Below are 20,614 nucleotides of genomic sequence, written 5' to 3' on the forward strand. Positions count from 1 at the left end.
AAAGGTGAAGCTGAAATGAAAGTTTTAATGGTGCTATTATCAGAGCCAAGGGCTTTCCATGCTTTCATTCATTCATTATCAATAGCCCATTTGATTTGAAGACTGTAGAAACATGGCAAATGATATAAATTTTACTCAGATTGTGTGTACATTTCATCTCAGAATTTTCAGCATTCATTGGAAATTCCACAAATCATAAACCAATAAACCATATGAAATGAAATTCTTAAGATAAAAGTGTGATTCCTTCTTTATCTTCTTTATGAGGAAGAGTACTTAAGTTATTCAATATGCTATAGGATCTTTTACTATGCATAGTTCCTAACAATGATCTTTTCCATGTAGAACTTTGCTTAATAGTTCTTTTTGACACATAAAAGTGGTGTACAGACTCTTCTTTGTGGAATGTGTTCTGAACAATGTCTCAAATAGTAATTTCATTTGAGTGTCCAACCAAAAGTCTTATTCACAGCAACAATTAATATCCTTTCTGTACTCTTAGGCAATGTGTTAGCTAAGTTCCTCTAGAGAAACAGAATCAGCAGCAGATACTCATAGATATAAAATTTATATGAGGGGGAATTCAAGAAAAAAATTCCATTCACAGTTGCAACCCTAAGAATAAAACATTTAGAAATAAATTTAACTAAGGATATAAAAGACTTATACAAAGAAAGCAACAAGAAATTACTAAAAGAAATCACAGAAGACCTAAGTAAATGGAAGACCATACTGTGTTCATGGGTTGGAAGACTAAATATAGTTAAGATGTCAATTCCACCTAAATTGAATTATAAATTCAATGCAATACCAATTAAAATAAAAAAATCTTCCTTTGCAGAAATAGAAAAACCAATAACCAAATTTATTTGGAAGGGCAGGGTGCCCCGAATAGCTAAAAATATCTTGAGAAAGAAAAATGAAGTCGGAGGTCTCACACTATCTGACTTTAAGGCCTATTATGAAGTAAAAACACCATGGTACTGGCATAAAGATAAATATACTGACCAGTGGAATTGAATGGAGTATTCAGATACAGACTCTCTTATCTATGGACAATTGAACTTTGATAAGGCAGTGAAGTCAATTTACCTGGGACAGAACAGTCTCTTCAATAAATGGTGCTTGGTGAACTGGATATCCATATGCAAAAGAATAAAAAACGGATCCATATCTCACACTTAATACAAAATCTAACTCAAAATAGATCAAAGACCTAAACATTACAGCTAAGACCATGAAACTTTTAGAAGAAAATGTAAGGAAATATCTTATATAACTTGTAATAGGAGGTGGTTTCCTAGACCTCACACCCAAAGCACAAGCATTGAAGAAAGAAGTAGATAAATGGGAACTCCTCAAAATTGAACACTTTTGGGCATCAAAGAAATTTATAAAGAAAGTAAAAAGGCAGCCACATAATGGGAGACAATATTTGTAAATGACATATCAGATAAGGATCTAGTATCCAGAATACATAAAGAGATTGTTCAACTCAACAACAAAGAGACAAACAACCCAATTAAAAAATGGGCAGTGTGGTGTGACAGTGGTTCAGGGGCAGAATTCTTGCCTGCTATGCTGGAGACTCAGGTTCATTTCTTGGTGCCTGTCCATGTTAAAAAAAATAATGGGCAAAAGACATGAACAGACAGTTCTCAGAAGAGGAAATATAAATGGCTAAAAGGTACATGAAAAGATGCTCAATTTCCCTTGTCATTAGGGAAATACAAATAAAAAACTCCCTGCGGATGATCAATTTTTATGTGTCACCTTGGCTAGGCCATAGAACTAAGCTGTTCAATCAAACACTAATCCAGGTAATGCTGTAAAGCAATGGATGTTGTTAACATCATCTACAATCATTTGGCTCTGAATTTAAGTAGCAAAGTTTACCCTTGATGATGTACATAGGCCTCATCCAATAATATGAAGGCTTAAGAGCAAAAGTTGAAGTTTCCTTGAAAAAAATAAATTTGCCTCAAGACCACAGAATAAACTCTTGCCTTAGTTTCTAGCTGGCTGATCTACATATGGATTTCAGACTCAAGACTGCAAAATCAGCTCCTGACTGAGTTTCCAGTTATGGCATAAAAAAAACATTTATAAAAGTGTCTCATAAAACCATGGGAATATAGAATCCAAGGTCTGTAGGGAAGGCCACAATGATAACTCAATGAAATCCTCAATGAACTCTCAGGAAAGGCTGTCTGGACAACTGTAGGAATGGAAGAGTCTAAATCCATAGGGCAGGCTGTGAAGCTGGTGACTCCAACAAAGGGTCTGGATGAATTTCACAAGAGAGGCTCACCAACCAAAGCAGGAAGAGTGATTGCCTATTCTAAATCCTCCTTAAAAGCTTTCATCTGATTAGATTAAGCATCACTCATTGCATAAGACACTCCCCTTAGCTGATTACAAATGCAACTAACTGTGGATAGAGACAATATGATTATTATTTTGTCTGTATTATTATAATAATTATTATTATTATATTATTATATATTATATAATATTATATATTATGATTATTATTATAAATGTCCTCATAGCAACAGACAGGCCAGCGCTTGCCCAACCAGACATCCAGACACTACCACCTGGCCAAGTTGACACATGGACCTGATCATGACAGTCCACCCCTTGTCAATTTGGAAGCTATATACATTACTTTAAACCATACTTAATCTCTAAATAGAAAACAATAGCAGACACATTTTTTTCTCACCTAACAATGCTCAACTGCCCCACATACAACCGGGAATGCATCAAATCTCCCCAGAACAGGATGTAAGCCCTTGGGTAATTTTCACTCTTAAACTTGATATCTTTACAACTGAAATATCATAACATGAACAAAACAGCATTACACTCCTTATTTCTGTAACTGATCATGTGGTTGTAGTTCATATTTATCACTGCTTTCTTCAACTACCCATTCCATGTCCCTTTTACCCTCAGCAAGCACTTCAGCTGGCCATGGTTCTTTGCCTGGTGGGGTGACCCAAAATTTCATTCCTAAGTTTTGGATCCACTGGTAGTCCTGTCTGGATTGGGTTGTTACATTTTTCCATTGATTTTAATTGCAGGACATGGTAGTATTAAGAGATGCCCTAGAGGATTTCCTATATTCCAGAAAAACTCTTCTTAACCTCCATTGTGTAGCTACAGTCCTATTTCCCCCTGATTGTCAGGGTTAATCACCCCAGCCAGTAAAGTAATTTCCTTATTGGCTCATTGATCCAGGGACATGAGTAACCCAAAGTGACCAGGTAGCAGTTTTAGATTCGAGTTCAATGGAATAACTGTTGTTTCTTCTGGTGGAAGCACTTCCCCTTCTAGAACTAAAACCTGTAGACCAGCAGAGCTCAAGGTCTCAGAGACAGGAAGAAAAAATTTTCCTGGTGGATCACTAGGAGTAACAGTGAGTGGAACCACACCCATTTCCAGCCCTTGATTCCCGAACCCATGAATCCTCGCTATGGGAGAAAGAGTACCATACATTGGATGCTGATTAAGAACATACACAGCCTCCGGGAGAACATCAACCCAGGCCTGCAAGGTATTGCCACCTAGTTGGCACCATAGTTGAGTTTTCAAACAGCCATTCCACCATTCTATCAATCCAGCTGCCTCTGGATGATGGGAAACATGGTAAGACTAGAGGATTCCATGATCATCTGCCCATTTCTGTACCTCATTTGCTGTGAAGTGAGTTTCTTGATCAGAAGTGATGTGTAAAATACCACGATGATGGGTAAGGCATTCTGTAAGCCCACAGATAGTAGTTTTGGCAGAAGCACTGGATGCAGGGAAACCAAACCCATATCCAGAGCATGTGTTTATTCCAGTTAAAACAAATCACTGTCCCTTCCATGATAGGAGTGGTCCAATTTAGCCAACTGGCCACCACGTAGCCAGCTGCTCACCTCAGAGAATGGTGCCATAATGAGGACTGTGTGTGAGTCTCTGCTACTGGCACTTTGAGCATTCAGTAGTGGCTGTAGCCAGGTCAGCTTTGGTGAGTGGAAGCCCTTGTCCAAATTCCCCTGATTTCTGTGTGTATAAATTGGAAAACTCATGCACTTCTTTTATAGTATAATGTACCTTGTCATGGGTGACCCTTAGTACCTTACTTTTTGGGGCCTGTTGGGACTTTAGTCTGATTGCATGTCTGCAAGAAATGAGGGGTGGTGGGGGTGCGCCATGAAAAGTATTAGAAGTATCTTCCAAGCCATTTGCTTCAGGGCATTCATTTGCAGTTTCATCTGGTGAAACATGTTTAATTACTCTAGTGCTAATCACTTCAGGTGGAGGCTGGGTGGTCAACTTCTCAGAGCATGCTGGAGGTGGGGAAGCTGTGTCCTCAGGGCAGACTATTATAGGGTTAGCTGTAAAAGACTCAGCATGACCTTGGATTTCAACCTCTGCACTGACATCTTTATCAACCCATTTTTAAGATTCTGTTTCTTAAAGAACCACATCTGGTACCAACCTGTAGTAGCTAGGGTTTGCTAGAGGAACAGAATCAGCAGGGAATATTCATTGGTATAAAATTTATAAAAGTTGTCACACGTGGCCATGGGAATGTAGAGTCCAAGGTCTGTACGGCAGGCCACAAGCTGGCAACTCTGATGAATTCCACAATGAACTCTTAGGAGAGGCTGGCTGGACAACCATGGGAATGGAAGAGTCCAAATACGTAGGGTAGACTGTGAAGCTGGTGACTTCAATAAAGGGTCTGGATAACCTCCACAGGAGATGCTCATCAGCTGAACCAGGAAGAGTGACTATCTATTCTGAATCCTCCTTAAAAGCCTTCCACTGATTAGGTTAGCATCACTCATTGCAGAAGATACCCCCTTTAGCTGATTACAAACACAGTCAGGTGTGGATACAGCTGACATAATCATGATTTAAGTCCATGAAATGTCCTCATAGCAACAGACAAGCCAGTGGTTATCTCATCAGATAACAAGGCACTACCACCTAGCCAACTTGACACATGAACCTGACCGTGACAAGTAATTCCTGTCTTGCTCTTTTATCATTTCAACTTCTTTCCTCATAAGCTCAATTGTATGTATGATTTCAATATAAGGAGGAATTAAAGATAGAATAAGTTCTTCAAGGACTGTATAAAAATGTTTCCTTTAGCTCTATGTGAATTAAAGGTAAAGGATAAATAATTAAATTTTATGAATCCCAATGGAAACTATAAAAAAGTTTTACAGAATCAGATAATACCACCCACTGCAATGAGGTATAAGTCATTTCTATATTCAAGAAAAATGTGGCTTGCCTTTTATAGAAACACAAATGGGTAGTGTGTCTTGGGAAGATGATAAAACAATAACTCTATCCTTACCTAAAGGACTATACTTTAAGTATAAGCCATCTTCTTATGATAAAGGCAGATATGCCTTGAGGCTACAATATAAACTAATGTTCTTTTAAAATTATACTTACATTCTTTATTCATTTTGTTCATCTTTCATTCTCAACATTTTAAGAATGTAAGAAGAAATGTAAGGCATTTCCAAAATCACCTGATAGATTTTTAAATCAAGAATCTTAATTATTACAACTTTTACTTCAGTCAATCATCATCTGTTATATTATGATCCCAAGGGATTTAATGGCACATGAATGATTATTGTCCTCTTGAAGGATATTTTGTAATATATAAAGCCTGAAGAATGTTTCATGATAGAATTAGTGAAGCTCCATTTCTTAGTAACATAAAAAATTTTAATTCTTGGTCTCCCTTCAACTTTATATTTGCCAGAATTACCTTTCAAGATGCTTATTCAATCATAAGGATAAATGACATCTTATGCTGCTATTTGCCAAGAAAAAATAATGTCACAGTAAATTCAATGTGATTAATAAAAAACATGGTACAAATTCATTTTGTTTCATTATTACATAAATGTAATTTTCATCATTGTTAAAATGTTTTTGAAATATTGCAGTGTACACAATAAATGTTACTTTACATCATTTATTGGAAAGCCTCTGAAGAGCATGACGTCTTACATGTAATTGATGCTTTTCTCACCAAACCTCAAATTTGCAATGAAATTGTTAGTGTTTGGCCTAACAATTTTTCTTTTGGGAAGACATATAGTGATATAGTGATCTTTCCTCTTATTGAGTATAATTAGTATTGAACATTAGATTCTACTCCTTTGTGAGTTTCTTATAGGGGATCATCATATCTTTACCTTTTCATTTTCCATTATGCATCTTTTTTATTTCTCACTTTCTTTCTATCATCTTTCTATATCATCTATGCTGTGTATATTCATTTAATTAACATTTGCATAATGTTTTTCTATAATCATGATTTTCATTTTTGCATTCTGCTTGCCTGTTATATTCTTAAAAAGAAACTTATATTGACGTGTTTTCTTTTAATTGTGTGACTCAGTAAAGAGCTCATAGTCAACTAAAATATTTCTATAATCTTCATTTTGTATTGGTATTCTGTTAGATTTTGGTAGGAATAAAATGTAGACCACTCCATGAAATGAGAATGTTAAGAAATTTATGAGTACTTGAGGACAATCTCTTCTAAGAGCAATAAGAAACAGTGTTTGTCTCAGAACTTTCTGAGAATATTTGGAGCTCTTTACATTAACCTGGACTATGAGACCAAACTGAAAATTTAAAAAACTAAAATTAAATCTACTTTAAGTCTATTCACACTTAGAGCTACTGTTCCAACATGAACAATTTTCTTAATCATGCACTGGAGTTGAGGAATTCATTAACCATAGAAAATAGACTTGTACACATTTTTGTCGGTTCTCAAATGCCTACAAATGTAGTTTTCTTGGGTTCGGGGGAAGGGGAGAGGATCTTTGTATGAAAGAGATATTGGAAAAATCAACACAGTGTTGTGTATTTAGTAATAAAAGAAAGTTTTTCACACCATTCTAATTTTGGTTCTGCATTTTTTCACATAAATAAAAAATGCCATTTGCATTCATTGAAAGAATCTGAGTATAAAATATAAGTTTTTATCATGCCTTTATAGAAATTAAAGTATTACTTATCAAATACGATTGGCAAAAATCTTTAAATTATCAGTTAAATAATAAAGTTTTGTAGGAAATATTACCAAAGGAAAAACTTTAAGTAAATGTCATCTTTTCTACTGCACTGGAACTCTGTTATTTTTCTCTAGCAAATCACACAATATCATTATATCCTCTTTTCAAATAATAAGGTTAACAATTCTGACAGTACATTTTATCTTAAAATTCTTTTAGTATCCCCACATATTTTAAATGTGTTTATCAATAAATTCAAGAAAATATTTTAATAGTAGATTTAATTTTATAACATGGTACACTTGCTGACAATGAACAAGGAATTTTTGAGATATTAAGAAATTTGTATTTGTTTCATGTAAAAGATGTTTGTTTCAGCTTTCTCATTAGCATTTTACTTAACAGAATCCACTATTTTATGGATTGAATTCATAAGTTACCCTGCCATGAAATGGGAAACATTGGAGTTTATCGGTTTACTTAAAATTTAGTTATAGCACAAAAAACCAAGCATTTTGTACCTAACTTAAAATAGTTAAGACCTGATTTTTAGGCTAATTAGAAAATAGAAGACTTGATATATAAATAGGTCTGGCTGAAGGAATGAAATGAGATGTTTAGAAGGAATTTATTCAGAGAAGAGCAGAGAGCTTTTCGTTCAGCTTTGCCTCAAGGATATATTTTTCATATATGCAAAATTAATTTTTTGAGGAAAAGGCCACTCCCTGGACCATGTTCTTGAAGGCCTCCTTTACTTGCTGATTCCTTAGTGTATATATGAAGGGGTTCAAAAGGGGTGCCACTGATGTATTGAGCACAGCTACTCCTTTACTTAAAGAGACTCTTTCCCTTGCAGAAGGTTTAATGTACATGAAGATGCAGCTGCCATAAGAGAGGGAGACGACTATCATGTGGGAGGAACAAGTGGAAAAGGCTTTTTTCCTTTGACTGGTGGAAGGAATTCTGAGAATGGTCTGGATGATATATGCATAGGAGAGAATAACCAGTGTCAAGGTGACCATGAGCGTCACCACAGCTAAAAGAAATGCCATGAGTTCTAAAAAGCTCGTGTCTGTGCAAGAAAGCTGCAGAATTGGAGAAGAATCACAGATAAAATGATCGATTATGTTGGAGGCACAGAAATCCAACTGTAGCAGAAGGATGATTGGTGGAAAGATGATCAGGAATCCTGCTAGCCAAGAGCTAAAGACAAGCAGAGCACAGACCCTGTTGCTCATGAAGGTTGTGTAATGCAGCGGTTTGCAGATGGCCACGTAGCGGTCATAGGACATGGCAGCTAGAAGGTAAAATTCTGTGACACCCAGGAAAATGAAAAAAAATAGCTGAGCCACACAGCCATTGTAAGAAATGGTTCTGTCCCCTGTCACAATAGTGGCAAGGAATCGGGGAATGCAGACAGAAGTGAATGATATTTCTAGGAAAGAGAAGTTACGAAGGAAGAAATACATGGGAGTTTGGAGGTGAGGATCTGAGAAGGTGAGGGCGATAATCGTGAGGTTCCCAGTCATGCTTAGCATGTAGGTAACAAGAAGAAATGTGAAAAGTACAACCTGCCATTTTGGATCATCTGTTAATCCCAGAAGAATAAACTCTGTTACTGAAACGTTATTTCTCATTATTCCCTTTTTTGGATGGTATTTTTCTTGGTTTTATCTGCAAAATAGGCAAAGAAATAAGAAAGCTATCACAGCAGTAAACCGTTTTTAAAAACCTTTTAAAAACCATAATTTCCTTTTATTTTTAAACCAGAATGACTCTGTAGTACATAGAAACGCAATGCTGTTTATATAGTCTCTTAATTCTTTACCTTATATCCCAAATTAATTGCTCCCACATTTCCTTTTGAGCATCCTCATTTACTTCAGTATCAACTTCTGTCCTCTGAATGCTTCAATATAGTCACTGAAAAAAAAGAGATTAAAACATTTTAAAGCAAAATTCTGAGAATTCACGCTCTGATTTACTGCAATACTCAATGCTCTTTGAATTTTTGCTCATGTTCTTTTACAAGCTTTTACTTTTCTAATTGAAATTAACATTTATTTCCTCTATTCCCCATTCAAGCTTTTACAACTGATTGAAGCAACAGAAGTAGTTCCTCTGGCATAGTGATTTCTCCTTGATAATCGTAAAGAGAGATGTTTAATGGTTAGGTTGTGTGTCTATCCAAGATTTCATTTAAATTTTAATTAATTCTAAGTTTTATTAATACTGTGTTATAATGGTCTCTTGTAAGTCTGTTAATGTATTCTTCTTGAATATATTTTTATTTACCAACTACTTACATGAGTCTACTTGCTAACAAGTAGTACTTTTATTTAAGCCCTAGTTTTATTCTTGTAAACTGCAAATGTTCTTAATAATTCTGTTTCCAGAATGTTGGGATACTTCTCCTTAATAATATATTCTTTTCTTGAGTGGAGGTGAATGGGAATTACTCAATATTCAAGGGATGTTTTAGATGAGATAAAAACTGTTAGTTTCATTTTATAGCTCCTGATATTTCCATTGATGCAATAGAGGTTTTGCATATGCGGTTATTCATGTTTAAAGTATTTGACATAAAATATATAGTTGTTTTGTAATCTAAGTCTATTATTTAAAATACTTAAAACATCCAGATTCCCTCCTGATTCTGTTATGCCTCATTTGGTCCCTGTATTTCTCAGATGATACCGAGTTTGTAGATTGGAATTATATTTTATCAGGATTTACTGGTTGATTTATTATGTGAAATAATTTACCCACACATTTTACTATAAAATTCCTGGGAATGAAATATACCCACTTGCCATCACTAATTTGCAGTTTTTTGTCTTCTGCCATTTTATGATCTCTATTAATCTTCACTATGTATAAAATCCATATTGTGCAAAACTAAATACATAATTTATATCTTCTCATATTAAAAACATCAAGTAAATTCTTCTGAACCCAGTACAAAAATGATTCCATGGTTTCTGCCTACTGGTTGCATTACTAAAAATTATGAAGTGATATCTAGACAATAATACCACAAATCATGTAACCAAATTAATCACAAAGTATTCACTCTATAAAGAACAGAATTGTATATCTAAACTATTACAGTATATTAGTTTTTTCCTTTCATTTATTTATTTCATAACCATGTGTCATGTAATTTGATTTTTAATGTTTACATAATTTAGATTACATCTGTAAATCATAGCATACACTTTCAAAAGCAAAATTATATTCCAAAAAAATAAATCTAAGGACATACTTACCTTATGTTAAATACGACTGGTTTCACCAAGGTTTATCGCCAATGGCTCCTTTGATTTGTTTAAATTTAAAAATTTGGGGATTTTTAAAAAGCCTAAACATCCTGTTTGATTCTGTCATATTATATTTGTAACCAAATTTCCAAAATATTTAAAGCAAAAACAAATCCAAGAGCGCCTCTACAATGCTCATCAAAAGGGCATATATCAACCCATTTCCATAGATTCAAACCAGATTTCTCCAAAGAGAGTTGACTGTTCTGTATCCTACCAGCTTACACTTAAGGAAATGATATTTTGATTCTGAAAACAAAATAAATAGTGGAAATGGAAGGTGATTTAATGCCTTTCCAAATTTGAAAGGCAAGATAATGGGATATATTGTACAGAAGCAATTTTATAAAACCTAATCTTACATTAATCACTTCATTTACAGTGGACTCAGGGGTATTGGTTGAATGAATAAACAAAGGCACAATAGAGATTGGTGTTCCCAAAACATCAAGGGCTGAACAATGATCCAAATTGGCAAACAATTTATAGTAATTGATAATGGCCTGAAATCAGAGCAGAATATGTAGAAAAATTTTCTTCAGAATATCATACAACTTCACAAGGAAAGCAAACAAAATAGAAGCAATAAAAGTTGGTATTCACTAAAATGAAACATATTATACTGGGAACAAATGGGTTTTTTCTAACCTCAGGGAAAATTTTAAGAATTCATTGTGATGTTCTATATGGGGGCCTAGGACTTGATGAAACGACCAATAAAAGATACCAGGATTTTCTTCAAAGTTTTACATCCTTCCATTTTCTGACAACGGAAGACTTGATTGTAATTAGAATCACTATCATTTATTCATTTGGTTAATATTTTGAAGTTTGTTATGTGTTAGGCTCAATCTTATGCTCTGGGTGATAATAAAGATAGTTGTCTGCATATTTTTCACATTTTATGGAAGATTATTAAAAGACTAAATTATTTGTTAAATATTAATGTCCCTTCCCCATGTCCAATGGAAACATTTTTTCCTACACCAATGTCATCTACTTACAACTGTGATCTTAAAGATCATCAATGATACACCTTTTATATACTTTACTTTGAGACATATTTGTTTGGTATTTAATCTAGGAGTTCCATAAAATACATACAAATTAACTGGAAATTGGGATTATTTAGTGTCACTAAAATGCTAGACAATTCCTAAATAATGATACTAAGATTATTTCTAAGGTTATTTTGGGAAAATAAGGTTAGTCAATGTACAGATTAAGTGAAACAAAAGTACATACTGAAGAAACTGTTGAAGCATAACAGCTGTTTTAGTATCAAAGTAAGTCCTATTTATCATTGGTCAAATTTAAGTGATACAATCACCATGATAAACATGCTCACCTTTAATTAAATATATTGTCACAATAGTTGCTTTTTTGTTTTTTCGTGGTTTTTTTTGGCATGGGCAGGCACCAGGAATGGAACCCGGGTCTCTGGCATGGAGGTGAGAACTCTGCCTGCTGAGCCACCATGGCCTGTGCTGTCATAATAATTTTTATGCGGTGATCATTGGTAGGCCAATATTATAATTTAAAATTACACATTTAGGGGTATATATTTTTAAATTGCTTTGATGTATATACTAATTAAAAACAAAATATGTTGAGGTGAAGATGAATAAAACTTCAATCAACATCTCAATACAGCACTTCAGGTTGCCCTGAATTGTTTCCTGTATTTTTGCTCTCCAGAATGAGAGAAAAAAAGCCTTGGCTTTTTGTGGGTATACAGAGATCATTTTAAGAAGCAACTATTCATAGTCTTGAATAGTTTACAATAGACAAACTCATTCTACAATGGTACCCAAAAGAAATAATTCTAATAACCCTTTAAACTATAATGTAACTCAGAGCACATAGCATTTTTTATGCCTTAAAAATATTAACAAAAATGTCTTATATCATTTTTTAAAATATTGAATTATAGAAACAAGGATATTTACAAAATAAAAGTAGTTAAATCTTTTAAATTAAGATTAAATTGGTTTCATTTAAAAGTGATTGAGTCATGTAATATATATTTTTTAATGGGCCTGTCAAATAGTAGAGATTGTCTTAACCCTATGATATGGCATGCCATATCTCTTTACTAATGATACAACCCATATATTAGTATTTCAGCTTAAGTTTACCTAGAAATTCTCACCTGGGGCCAAATTCCCCCACCACCAAAGACTGAGACTGATAGGATTTATTAGGTGGTTATTTGATATGCACAGTAAAAGATATAAAATATTCAGTTATTTAGTATTGTTCTTCATTTTACATATTGAGAAATAAAAATGAAAACTAATAAAATTGGTGCAATTAAATCTATAAAAAAAGAAACAATATAAATGGAAAAATGATGAGGAAATCTTATCTATAATACCATGATACACTCCTTCCTGTTTCTTGTGTATCATATGTATGTATACCTCATCCTTAGTAAACCAGGGTACACTCAACAATGTCAAGGTCAAGCACATCCTCCAGCCCTCTCCTACCCCCTCATTTGTGTGCAGTTGTTTTATTCTGTTTCTATTCCACAGCCAGGAATGAGGTTAAATCTAAAGGAATGGCCTGACCATACTTTGAGGCAAAGCTAGAAATTAGCAGCCTCAGGGGCTCATCAGGGCTGGAACTCTCCACAATGTTGCTTGATACATGCTGTTCTCTCAGAGTTATGGCCTCTCCCTCTGGGGTATAAAAATCTGTCTCTCAGGCAGCACAGCTGTGGCTTATCTCCAACACAAGCCGAGGTCAGCAGAACTGGCAGCCACTGACCCTGAACAGCAGTTGGCCTCCCTTGGGACCAGCTCAGAGGGGATTTCTGCCCTACACTTTAGAATCCTTTGTGCTGTGTCTAAATTACAAAGCTGTCATTTGCAGAAAATCTCTGATGTGTGTGAGCCTGTGTTCCCACAACATTTCCTATAGCATTTCATTCCACATCCCAAAAGAGATATTATGTCTTATAAGCTATTTCTCCTGTTTTCATAATCTCTGTTTTGAGTGATATAAATAAAGTAATGGTAGTTCTCTGGATGGACATATAGAAAATTTCCAAATACTGTAGCATGAGTTTTTATCTATTTATATGCTATGAGAGAGATAAAACTGACTTAGAAATTAACAAAGGTTCTTAACAGTATGCTCAGAGTATACAGATGTTTTTTATTGAAAAAAAGTTGGACAAGGGAACTGCAAAAAGATTATAATTATAGATATATAGTGTGGTAAATTGAATTATGATCTCAGAAAAAATATTTCTAATCTTAATCCAATTCTCATGGTTGTGAACGCATTGTAAATAGGAACTTTGAAGGTGTTATTTTTAGTTTAGTTTAGTTATGACCCTTCATGGGTCATAATGCTATTACTAGAGGCTTTATAAAAAGATAGCAATGGAAGGAGCGTGATGTAGGAAACCAGAAGTCAACAGAAGCAGAAGGGAACGTAGAGGACATTGCCACGAGGTAAGGCAGAAATTTAAACCAAGGAACCACAAGGAAGCACCTATAGCAAGCACAAGAATTTTACAGACTTTGGGGAGAAAGCATCACCTTGCCTAGTCTCAAAATTGTGAACCATTAAATGCCCATTGTTTGATCATTGTAGATTTAGGGTAAATCTTAAAAGTGGTTGGTGTTTCTTCTGACTTTGCTATACTTGTCCAGAATTGCTTTCACCATTATATGTGTTTAACTTTCTGTATACATTTTCCAACCATTTATGAAATCTAGAGAAATGTTTGAAGACTTTTGTTTGGGATTGCATTTAATGTATAGGTTACATTGGGTAATTGGCATCTTACAGCCCATGTGGTAAGCAATAGAGCAAAGGGAGAGAGATGTTCCCAGTCTCACTTCCTTCCCCTGGATTGTTCTAGGAATACTTATGTCATAATTTATGGCCATTCTTAAAACAATCCCACAAGAATTATCAATCAATTGCATTTGTTTTCTAAAGGGGGAAGGTCAGTAGTTTCCTTATCCATGTATTTACTTCTTTTTCTCCCCACTGTGTCACTTCTTTTTTCACTCCCTATATTGGTAAATAAGCAACCATGTTTTTGTATTTGACTCTGTTCTTGAGCAGATCTTGAGCAGACCTGAGCAGTAAGACATAAAAACAGAAAGCATAAGAAATATTCTCAGCATAAAAGAAGACAAAATAAACAAAAAAAACAAACAAACAGCCAACAAAAACAAGTTGGTTGTTTGGTTTTTGTTTATTTTGTCTTCTTTTTTCTTTCGGTAACATTTTTTGGTATTATTTAATTGAGGAAATATTAAATTGAAGAGAATAAATTTTGCCTTAGCAAGTATCAGAAGAAGGGGGTTTATTAGCAAGACTATGCATTCCAAGATGAACTTTCAGGAAAGATTTACAAGTCACTCTATAGAATGAGGTGAACAAAGCTGCAGTTGTTACTGCCTCAATCAGGAATCCATTACCACTAAAGTATCAACAAGTACCAACACATAACTACAATTAGAAAACTTCCCTACTGTTGCTTTTTTCAAGTACACCAGCCAACAGGATGCCTGGAATCCTCTCTTTCTCTTTATGCCCATACAAATTCATTTCTCAGTAAGTGAATCTATTCTGGACCCCTTATCATGTTCTGAAATCTCATTGGAAGATCACCTAAGAAATATTGTTTTGTTTTTGTTTTATTTTGCAGCCTCCGTAGTGAAGTAAGATAAAACGGAAGAAGGTTGGAACATAAAGTGATTGAGCCAGTCCAAAAGATTTGCTGCATATATGAATTTACAAACATGTTGATTCACATTTTAAAAATGTAAAAAAGTAACAATTGAGATAAATATATTTCCACAAAAATGAAACTATCACTATTGCAAAGATACATTTTGTTGTCTATCCAGAAGGGAAGAGCCAATGTCTCATAAGTTTTTCCCTTAAATTTTGAGTGATCCCCATTCCCTCTCTGATGTTAAAATAAAGTAAAATAATTTATCATTATGATGTAATCCAATTATTTTAACATAAAGAAATAGTATAATATAAAAATGAGATATAATATAAAATATAATATTCCTTGTATATCTCAAACAATAGAATAAAGGAGTGAATTTGCCTAATATAAGTATCTTCTATTTAAATATGAATAAAATGGGAGAGGGAATCCAATTGGCAAATGGTATATGTATATATGCACCCATCACACACACATGCACACACATAAACATATACATATAAACATATTTTCACTTATTTGCATGTGTATATTTTATTAAAATTATATATAATCTGAATTAAATATATAAAAGTAATTTTAATAGAATTTTAATTGATTTGACTTAAAAACCTAAGACTTCAGGATTCTTCCAGTTATTAATTATTTTATTGTTATAAGATCCTAGTTTATATTCCTATTTTCCTTTCTTTACTACCCATTACATACATGCACACATACACATATAAATGCATACCCATGTGTATAGACATATATATACTTTTTTCTAAGCCAACACATACTTAGCTGGTGGTATGGTGATCTATATCTCATTCTAGTCATATCAGATGTTCTTGCCTTACGGGGGCTTGTGGTATCTTCTATTATCATTTTCCCCTAATTATTGTGACATTGAAAAGATCCCTGGAGATCCCAAGTATCTAGACAGTTCCTTCTTCCGTCAGTTGCTGAACCAGTAGCCATATTTCTCATGAATAACAAGGATTAATCACCAGTTCTTTTATGTCTGTTATTTTAGGGTTATGTTGTACATAGTAAGACCAATCAATATGCATATAGGGCATTGGTCACTTCTTTTACTTTAAAATTAATTGCTTTTTCACAATTTAATGGAGGTTGTTGTAACAGTGGATGAAGCAATGATAATAAATATGGTGTTGCTGATGGAAGCATTGTGAGAAAGAAAAGCAAATGCATATTTAGAATATGAGTTCAGAATCTATTGAGTATAAACAGATTTCCATCTTCCCCCCATGAGGTAGGGTGTGTAACAATTGGTAACTCATTGAAGATAATCAGCTCATTCCTCTCTATAATACATGGAGTTGTAGCAAAAGTTCAGCATTGTTCTCTATTGTTGGCAGGCTTGATATTTGAAGGGCTGAAGTATCCAGATAATCACAGAGAACTTGGATATAGAGTTAAACCTTGTCACCATTTTTTATGAGTCAAAAATCAAATATTGAAAGGTATCATCCTAGAAAACTGAATGGCTTTCCCTTAATGGCTCACTTTATCAACTTGGATATTCTACATTTCCTGTTGAGATGGGTATTTTTTTTTCTTTATTAGAGAAATTGTGGGTTTACAGAAAAATCGTGCATAAAATACAGGATTCCCATATCCTATCCCAACAGCAGCTCCTTACATTGGTGTGGAATATTTTGTTGTAAGTTTTGATAGAATACTTTTTTTTTCTACTCGTCTGTCCATAAGGTAGATAACCAGACACAAGGTTTTCACAATCACACAGTCACATTGCAAAAGCTATATCATTATACAATCATCTTCAAGAAACATGGCTACTGGAACACAGCTCTACATTTTCAGGCAGTTCTCTCCAGCCTCTCCATTACACCTTAACTAAACAGATGATATCTACTTAATGCATAAGAATAACCTCCAGGATAACCTCTCATCTTTGTTTGGAATCTCTCAGCCACTGACACTTCACTTATAAAATTTCACTCTTCCTCCTTTTGGTCGAGAAGGTTTTCTCAATCCCTTGATACTGAGTTTCAGCTCATTCTAGGATTTCTGTCCCATGTTGCCAGGAAGGTCCACACCCCTGGATGTCATGTCCCTCATAGAGAGGGGGAGGACGGTGAGTTTGCTTGTCATATTGGCTGAGAGAGAGAGGTCACATTTGAGCAATGGAAGAGGCTCTCTTGGGGGTGACTCTTAGGCCTAATTTTAAGTTGGCTTAGCCTGTCCTTTGCGGGGTTAAATTTCATATGAACAAACCCCAAGATTGGGGGCTCAGCCTATTGCTTTGGTTGTCCCCATTGCTTGTGAGATTATCAAGAATTCTCCACTTGGGTAAGTTGAATTTTCCTCTTTCTCACTATTACCCAAGGGATCTTTGCAAATACTTTTTTATTCACTGTTCAAATCACTCTGGACAAAAGTACAAAAGTACAAGAATACTTTTTAAATTGTACTACTAGTTAAAGTATATGGAACAACTTAGGGTTCACTGTTTGTATTCTGTTAACATATATATATATACACACACACACATATACAATTAAATTAAACATTTCCCCTTTCAGTGATATTCAGATATATATTTCAGGTCTATTAATCGAGTTCACAGTGTTGCTATACCATAAATACTATCCATTACCAAAACATTTCCATCATTTCAGGTAAGATTTATGCACATTTTGAGCCTTAACTTCCCATTCCCTAGCCCTGTCCTATTGTTGGTTTGTATGTTCTAGATTTTAACTCTACAACTTAGCTTATTCTAATTGTTTAAATCAAGGAGATCATACAATATTTGACCTTTTCTGTCTGGCTTATTTCACTCAATGTTATGTCTTCAAGGTTTAATCCATGCTGTCACACATATCAGGAATCCATTCCTTTTTATGGCTGGGTAATATCCCACTATATACATATACCATATTATATACATTCATTGGTTGATGGACAATTAGATTACTTCTCTCTTTTGGCAATTGTAAATAATTCCACTATGAATATCAGTGTGCACACATCTGTTCTAATCTCTACTATTAATTTTTTAGGGCTTATTCTGAGAAGTGGGAATGACATATCATTTGGTACTTCTACACTTAGCTTTCTGAGGAACAGCCAAACTCTCTTCCACAGTGGCTGCACCATTTTACATTGCCACTAGCAATGAATGAGTATTCCTATTTCTCCACATCTTCTAGAACACAATTATTTTCTGTTATTTTTTTAATAGCAGCCATTCTAATGGGTGGGAAATGGTATCTCACTGTACTTTTGATTGGGATTTCCCTGAAGGACAATGCTGTTGAGCATTTTTTCATGTGCTTTCTGGCCATTTGTTTATCTTTTTTGGAGAGATATCTGGTCAAGTCTTTTGCTCATTTTTAAATTGGGTTTTTGGTTTTTTCTTAAGTTGAGGATTTTTTCTATATATATGTGGGATAATAATCCTTTATTTAATATGTGTTTTCCTAATATTTTCTTCCAGTGTGTAGACTGTCTTTTACTATCAAGATAAAGTCCTATGAGGAATATAAGTGTTTAATTTTGATGAGGCCCCATTTATTTTTCTTCTGTTTCTTGTGTTTTGGATGTAAAGTGTAAGAAACCATTGCCTATAAACAAAGCCCTAAATATGCTTCCCTATGTTTTCTTCCAGGAGTTTGAAATTCTAGGTCTATATTTAGGTATATGATCAATATTGGGTTGATTTTTGTGTCTGGTATGAGGTAGTGTTTTTTTGTTTTTTGTTTTTTGTTTTTTTGCATGGAGATCCAGTCATCCCAGCACCATTTGTCAAAGATATTATTCTTTCCCAAATGGATGGTCTTTGCACCTTGTCAAAAACTCAGTTGGCCTGAAAAAGTGAATGCTGATTTCTGTGTCCTTTATTCTATTCCATTGGTCTATATGTCTGTCTTTGTGCCAGTACCAGGCTGTGTTGATTACAATGGTTGTGCAATGAGTTTTAAGATTGGGAATTATGAGTCCTCCAGGTTCAGTTTTCATTTTCAAGATTGCCTCAGCTACTTGGGCCTGCTAAACCTTCAAGTTTGATGTTTGGCTTTTTCATTTATGCAAAAAAGTTTGTTGGAAGTTTTATTGAGATTGCATTGAATCTATAAATTTATTCGGATAGCGCTGACATCTTGACCACATTTAATCATCCAATCCATCAACACAGAATATCCATTTGTTTCTTTAGGTGTTCTTCAATTTCTTTCAAGAATGTTTTGTAGTTTTCTGTGAAAAAATTCTTTACATCCTTGGCCAAATTTATACTAGATATATGATTCTTTTAGTTGCAATTGTAAACGGACTTTTTCTTGATTTCCTCTTCAGAATGTTCATTTCTAGTATATAGAACACTACCAAGTTTTGCATGTTGATCTTATACCCTACATTTTGCTGAATTGGTTTTCCAGCTTTGTTAGCTTTGTTGTAGATTATTCAGGACTTTCTTAACATCTGCAAATAGAGAAAGATTTTCTTCTTTCTTTCCAACTTGGATGCCTTTTATTTCTTTTTCTTGCCTAACTGCTCTGGCAAGAGCTTCCAATACAATGTTGAATAACACTGGTGACAGTGGGCATCCTTGTTTTGTTCCTGATTGTAGCAGGAAAGTGTTCAGTCTTTCACCATTGGTGTTCTAGTTTGCTAGCTGCCAGAATGCAACACACCAGAGATGGATTGGCTTTTAATCAAAGGGAATTAATTTTGTTAGTTCTTCAGAGGAAAGGCAGCTAACTTTCAACTGAGGTTCTTTCTTACGTGGGAAGGCACAGGGTGATCTCTGCTGGCCTTCTCTCCAGGCCTCTGGGTTCCAATAGATTTCCCCAGGATGATTTCTTTCTGCATTTCCAAAGGCCTGGGCTGAGCTGTAAGTGCTGAGATAAGGTATGCTGAGTTGCTTGGGCTTTGCTATATCGTGCTCTCTCATTTAAACACCACCCAATTAAGTCAAACATCGTTCACTGCAGCAGGCATGACTCCTAGCCGACTGCAGATGTAATCAGCAACAGATGAGGTTCACCTACCATTGGCTCATGTCCACAGCAGGTACCTTCACCTGGGCAAGTTGACAACTGAATCTAACTATCACATTTCCATCCCTTGTCAACTTAGCAACTACACACGTGCCCTTAAACAATATTAAGGTACAAAAAATTCTCTTCTGGCTGTGGACCTATGAATCTCAAAACAAGTTGTCTGGTGCCAATATGCAAAGGAGGGACAGTTACAAGATCCATAGGGAGAAACTGGAAGGAAAACCTGCAGGGAAAACACCATTGGATTTCAAGGTCTGAAAGTCATTTACTCTTCAGCTTTAGAAAGTGGCAGCCCCACCATTTCCAAGGACTTATGCAGTGGCCTGCCTCTTTCCAAATCAACCTCAGGGAATGTTGAAGAGACCACCTTTTTCTCAGTTCCACTCTCTTCAGGCATCGGGACCACCCCTGGGCTCTCTGCCATTTCCGGGGCACACGCTCAACCCCTCCATGTGATGGCAGCCAGGCTTTCCCCAGTCCCCAAGGAGCATGCTATAC

The 20,614-nt window shown here is 34.9% G+C and overlaps 1 protein-coding gene across 3 annotated transcripts in view; it reads right to left on the minus strand.

Annotated features, from left to right (window-relative positions):
* Positions 1-7,472: 7,472 nt before the first annotated feature.
* LOC143642489 (olfactory receptor 6C75) overlaps positions 7,473-20,614 on the minus strand; it is a 37,005-nt gene continuing 23,863 nt past the window's right edge. For all 3 annotated transcript variants that reach the window (XM_077110952.1, XM_077110951.1, XM_077110950.1), the window contains exons 4-5: positions 8,887-8,981; positions 7,473-8,732 (exon numbers count right to left, since the gene is read on the minus strand). In XM_077110952.1, the coding sequence (XP_076967067.1) occupies positions 7,757-8,695 (939 nt within the window). In that variant the 5' untranslated portion in view covers positions 8,696-8,732; positions 8,887-8,981 and the 3' untranslated portion in view covers positions 7,473-7,756. The remainder of the gene's footprint in view (positions 8,733-8,886; positions 8,982-20,614) is intronic.

The sequence above is a fragment of the Tamandua tetradactyla genome, chromosome 7 (genome assembly GCF_023851605.1).
Source record: "Tamandua tetradactyla isolate mTamTet1 chromosome 7, mTamTet1.pri, whole genome shotgun sequence".
Classification (NCBI taxonomy): domain Eukaryota; kingdom Metazoa; phylum Chordata; class Mammalia; order Pilosa; family Myrmecophagidae; genus Tamandua; species Tamandua tetradactyla.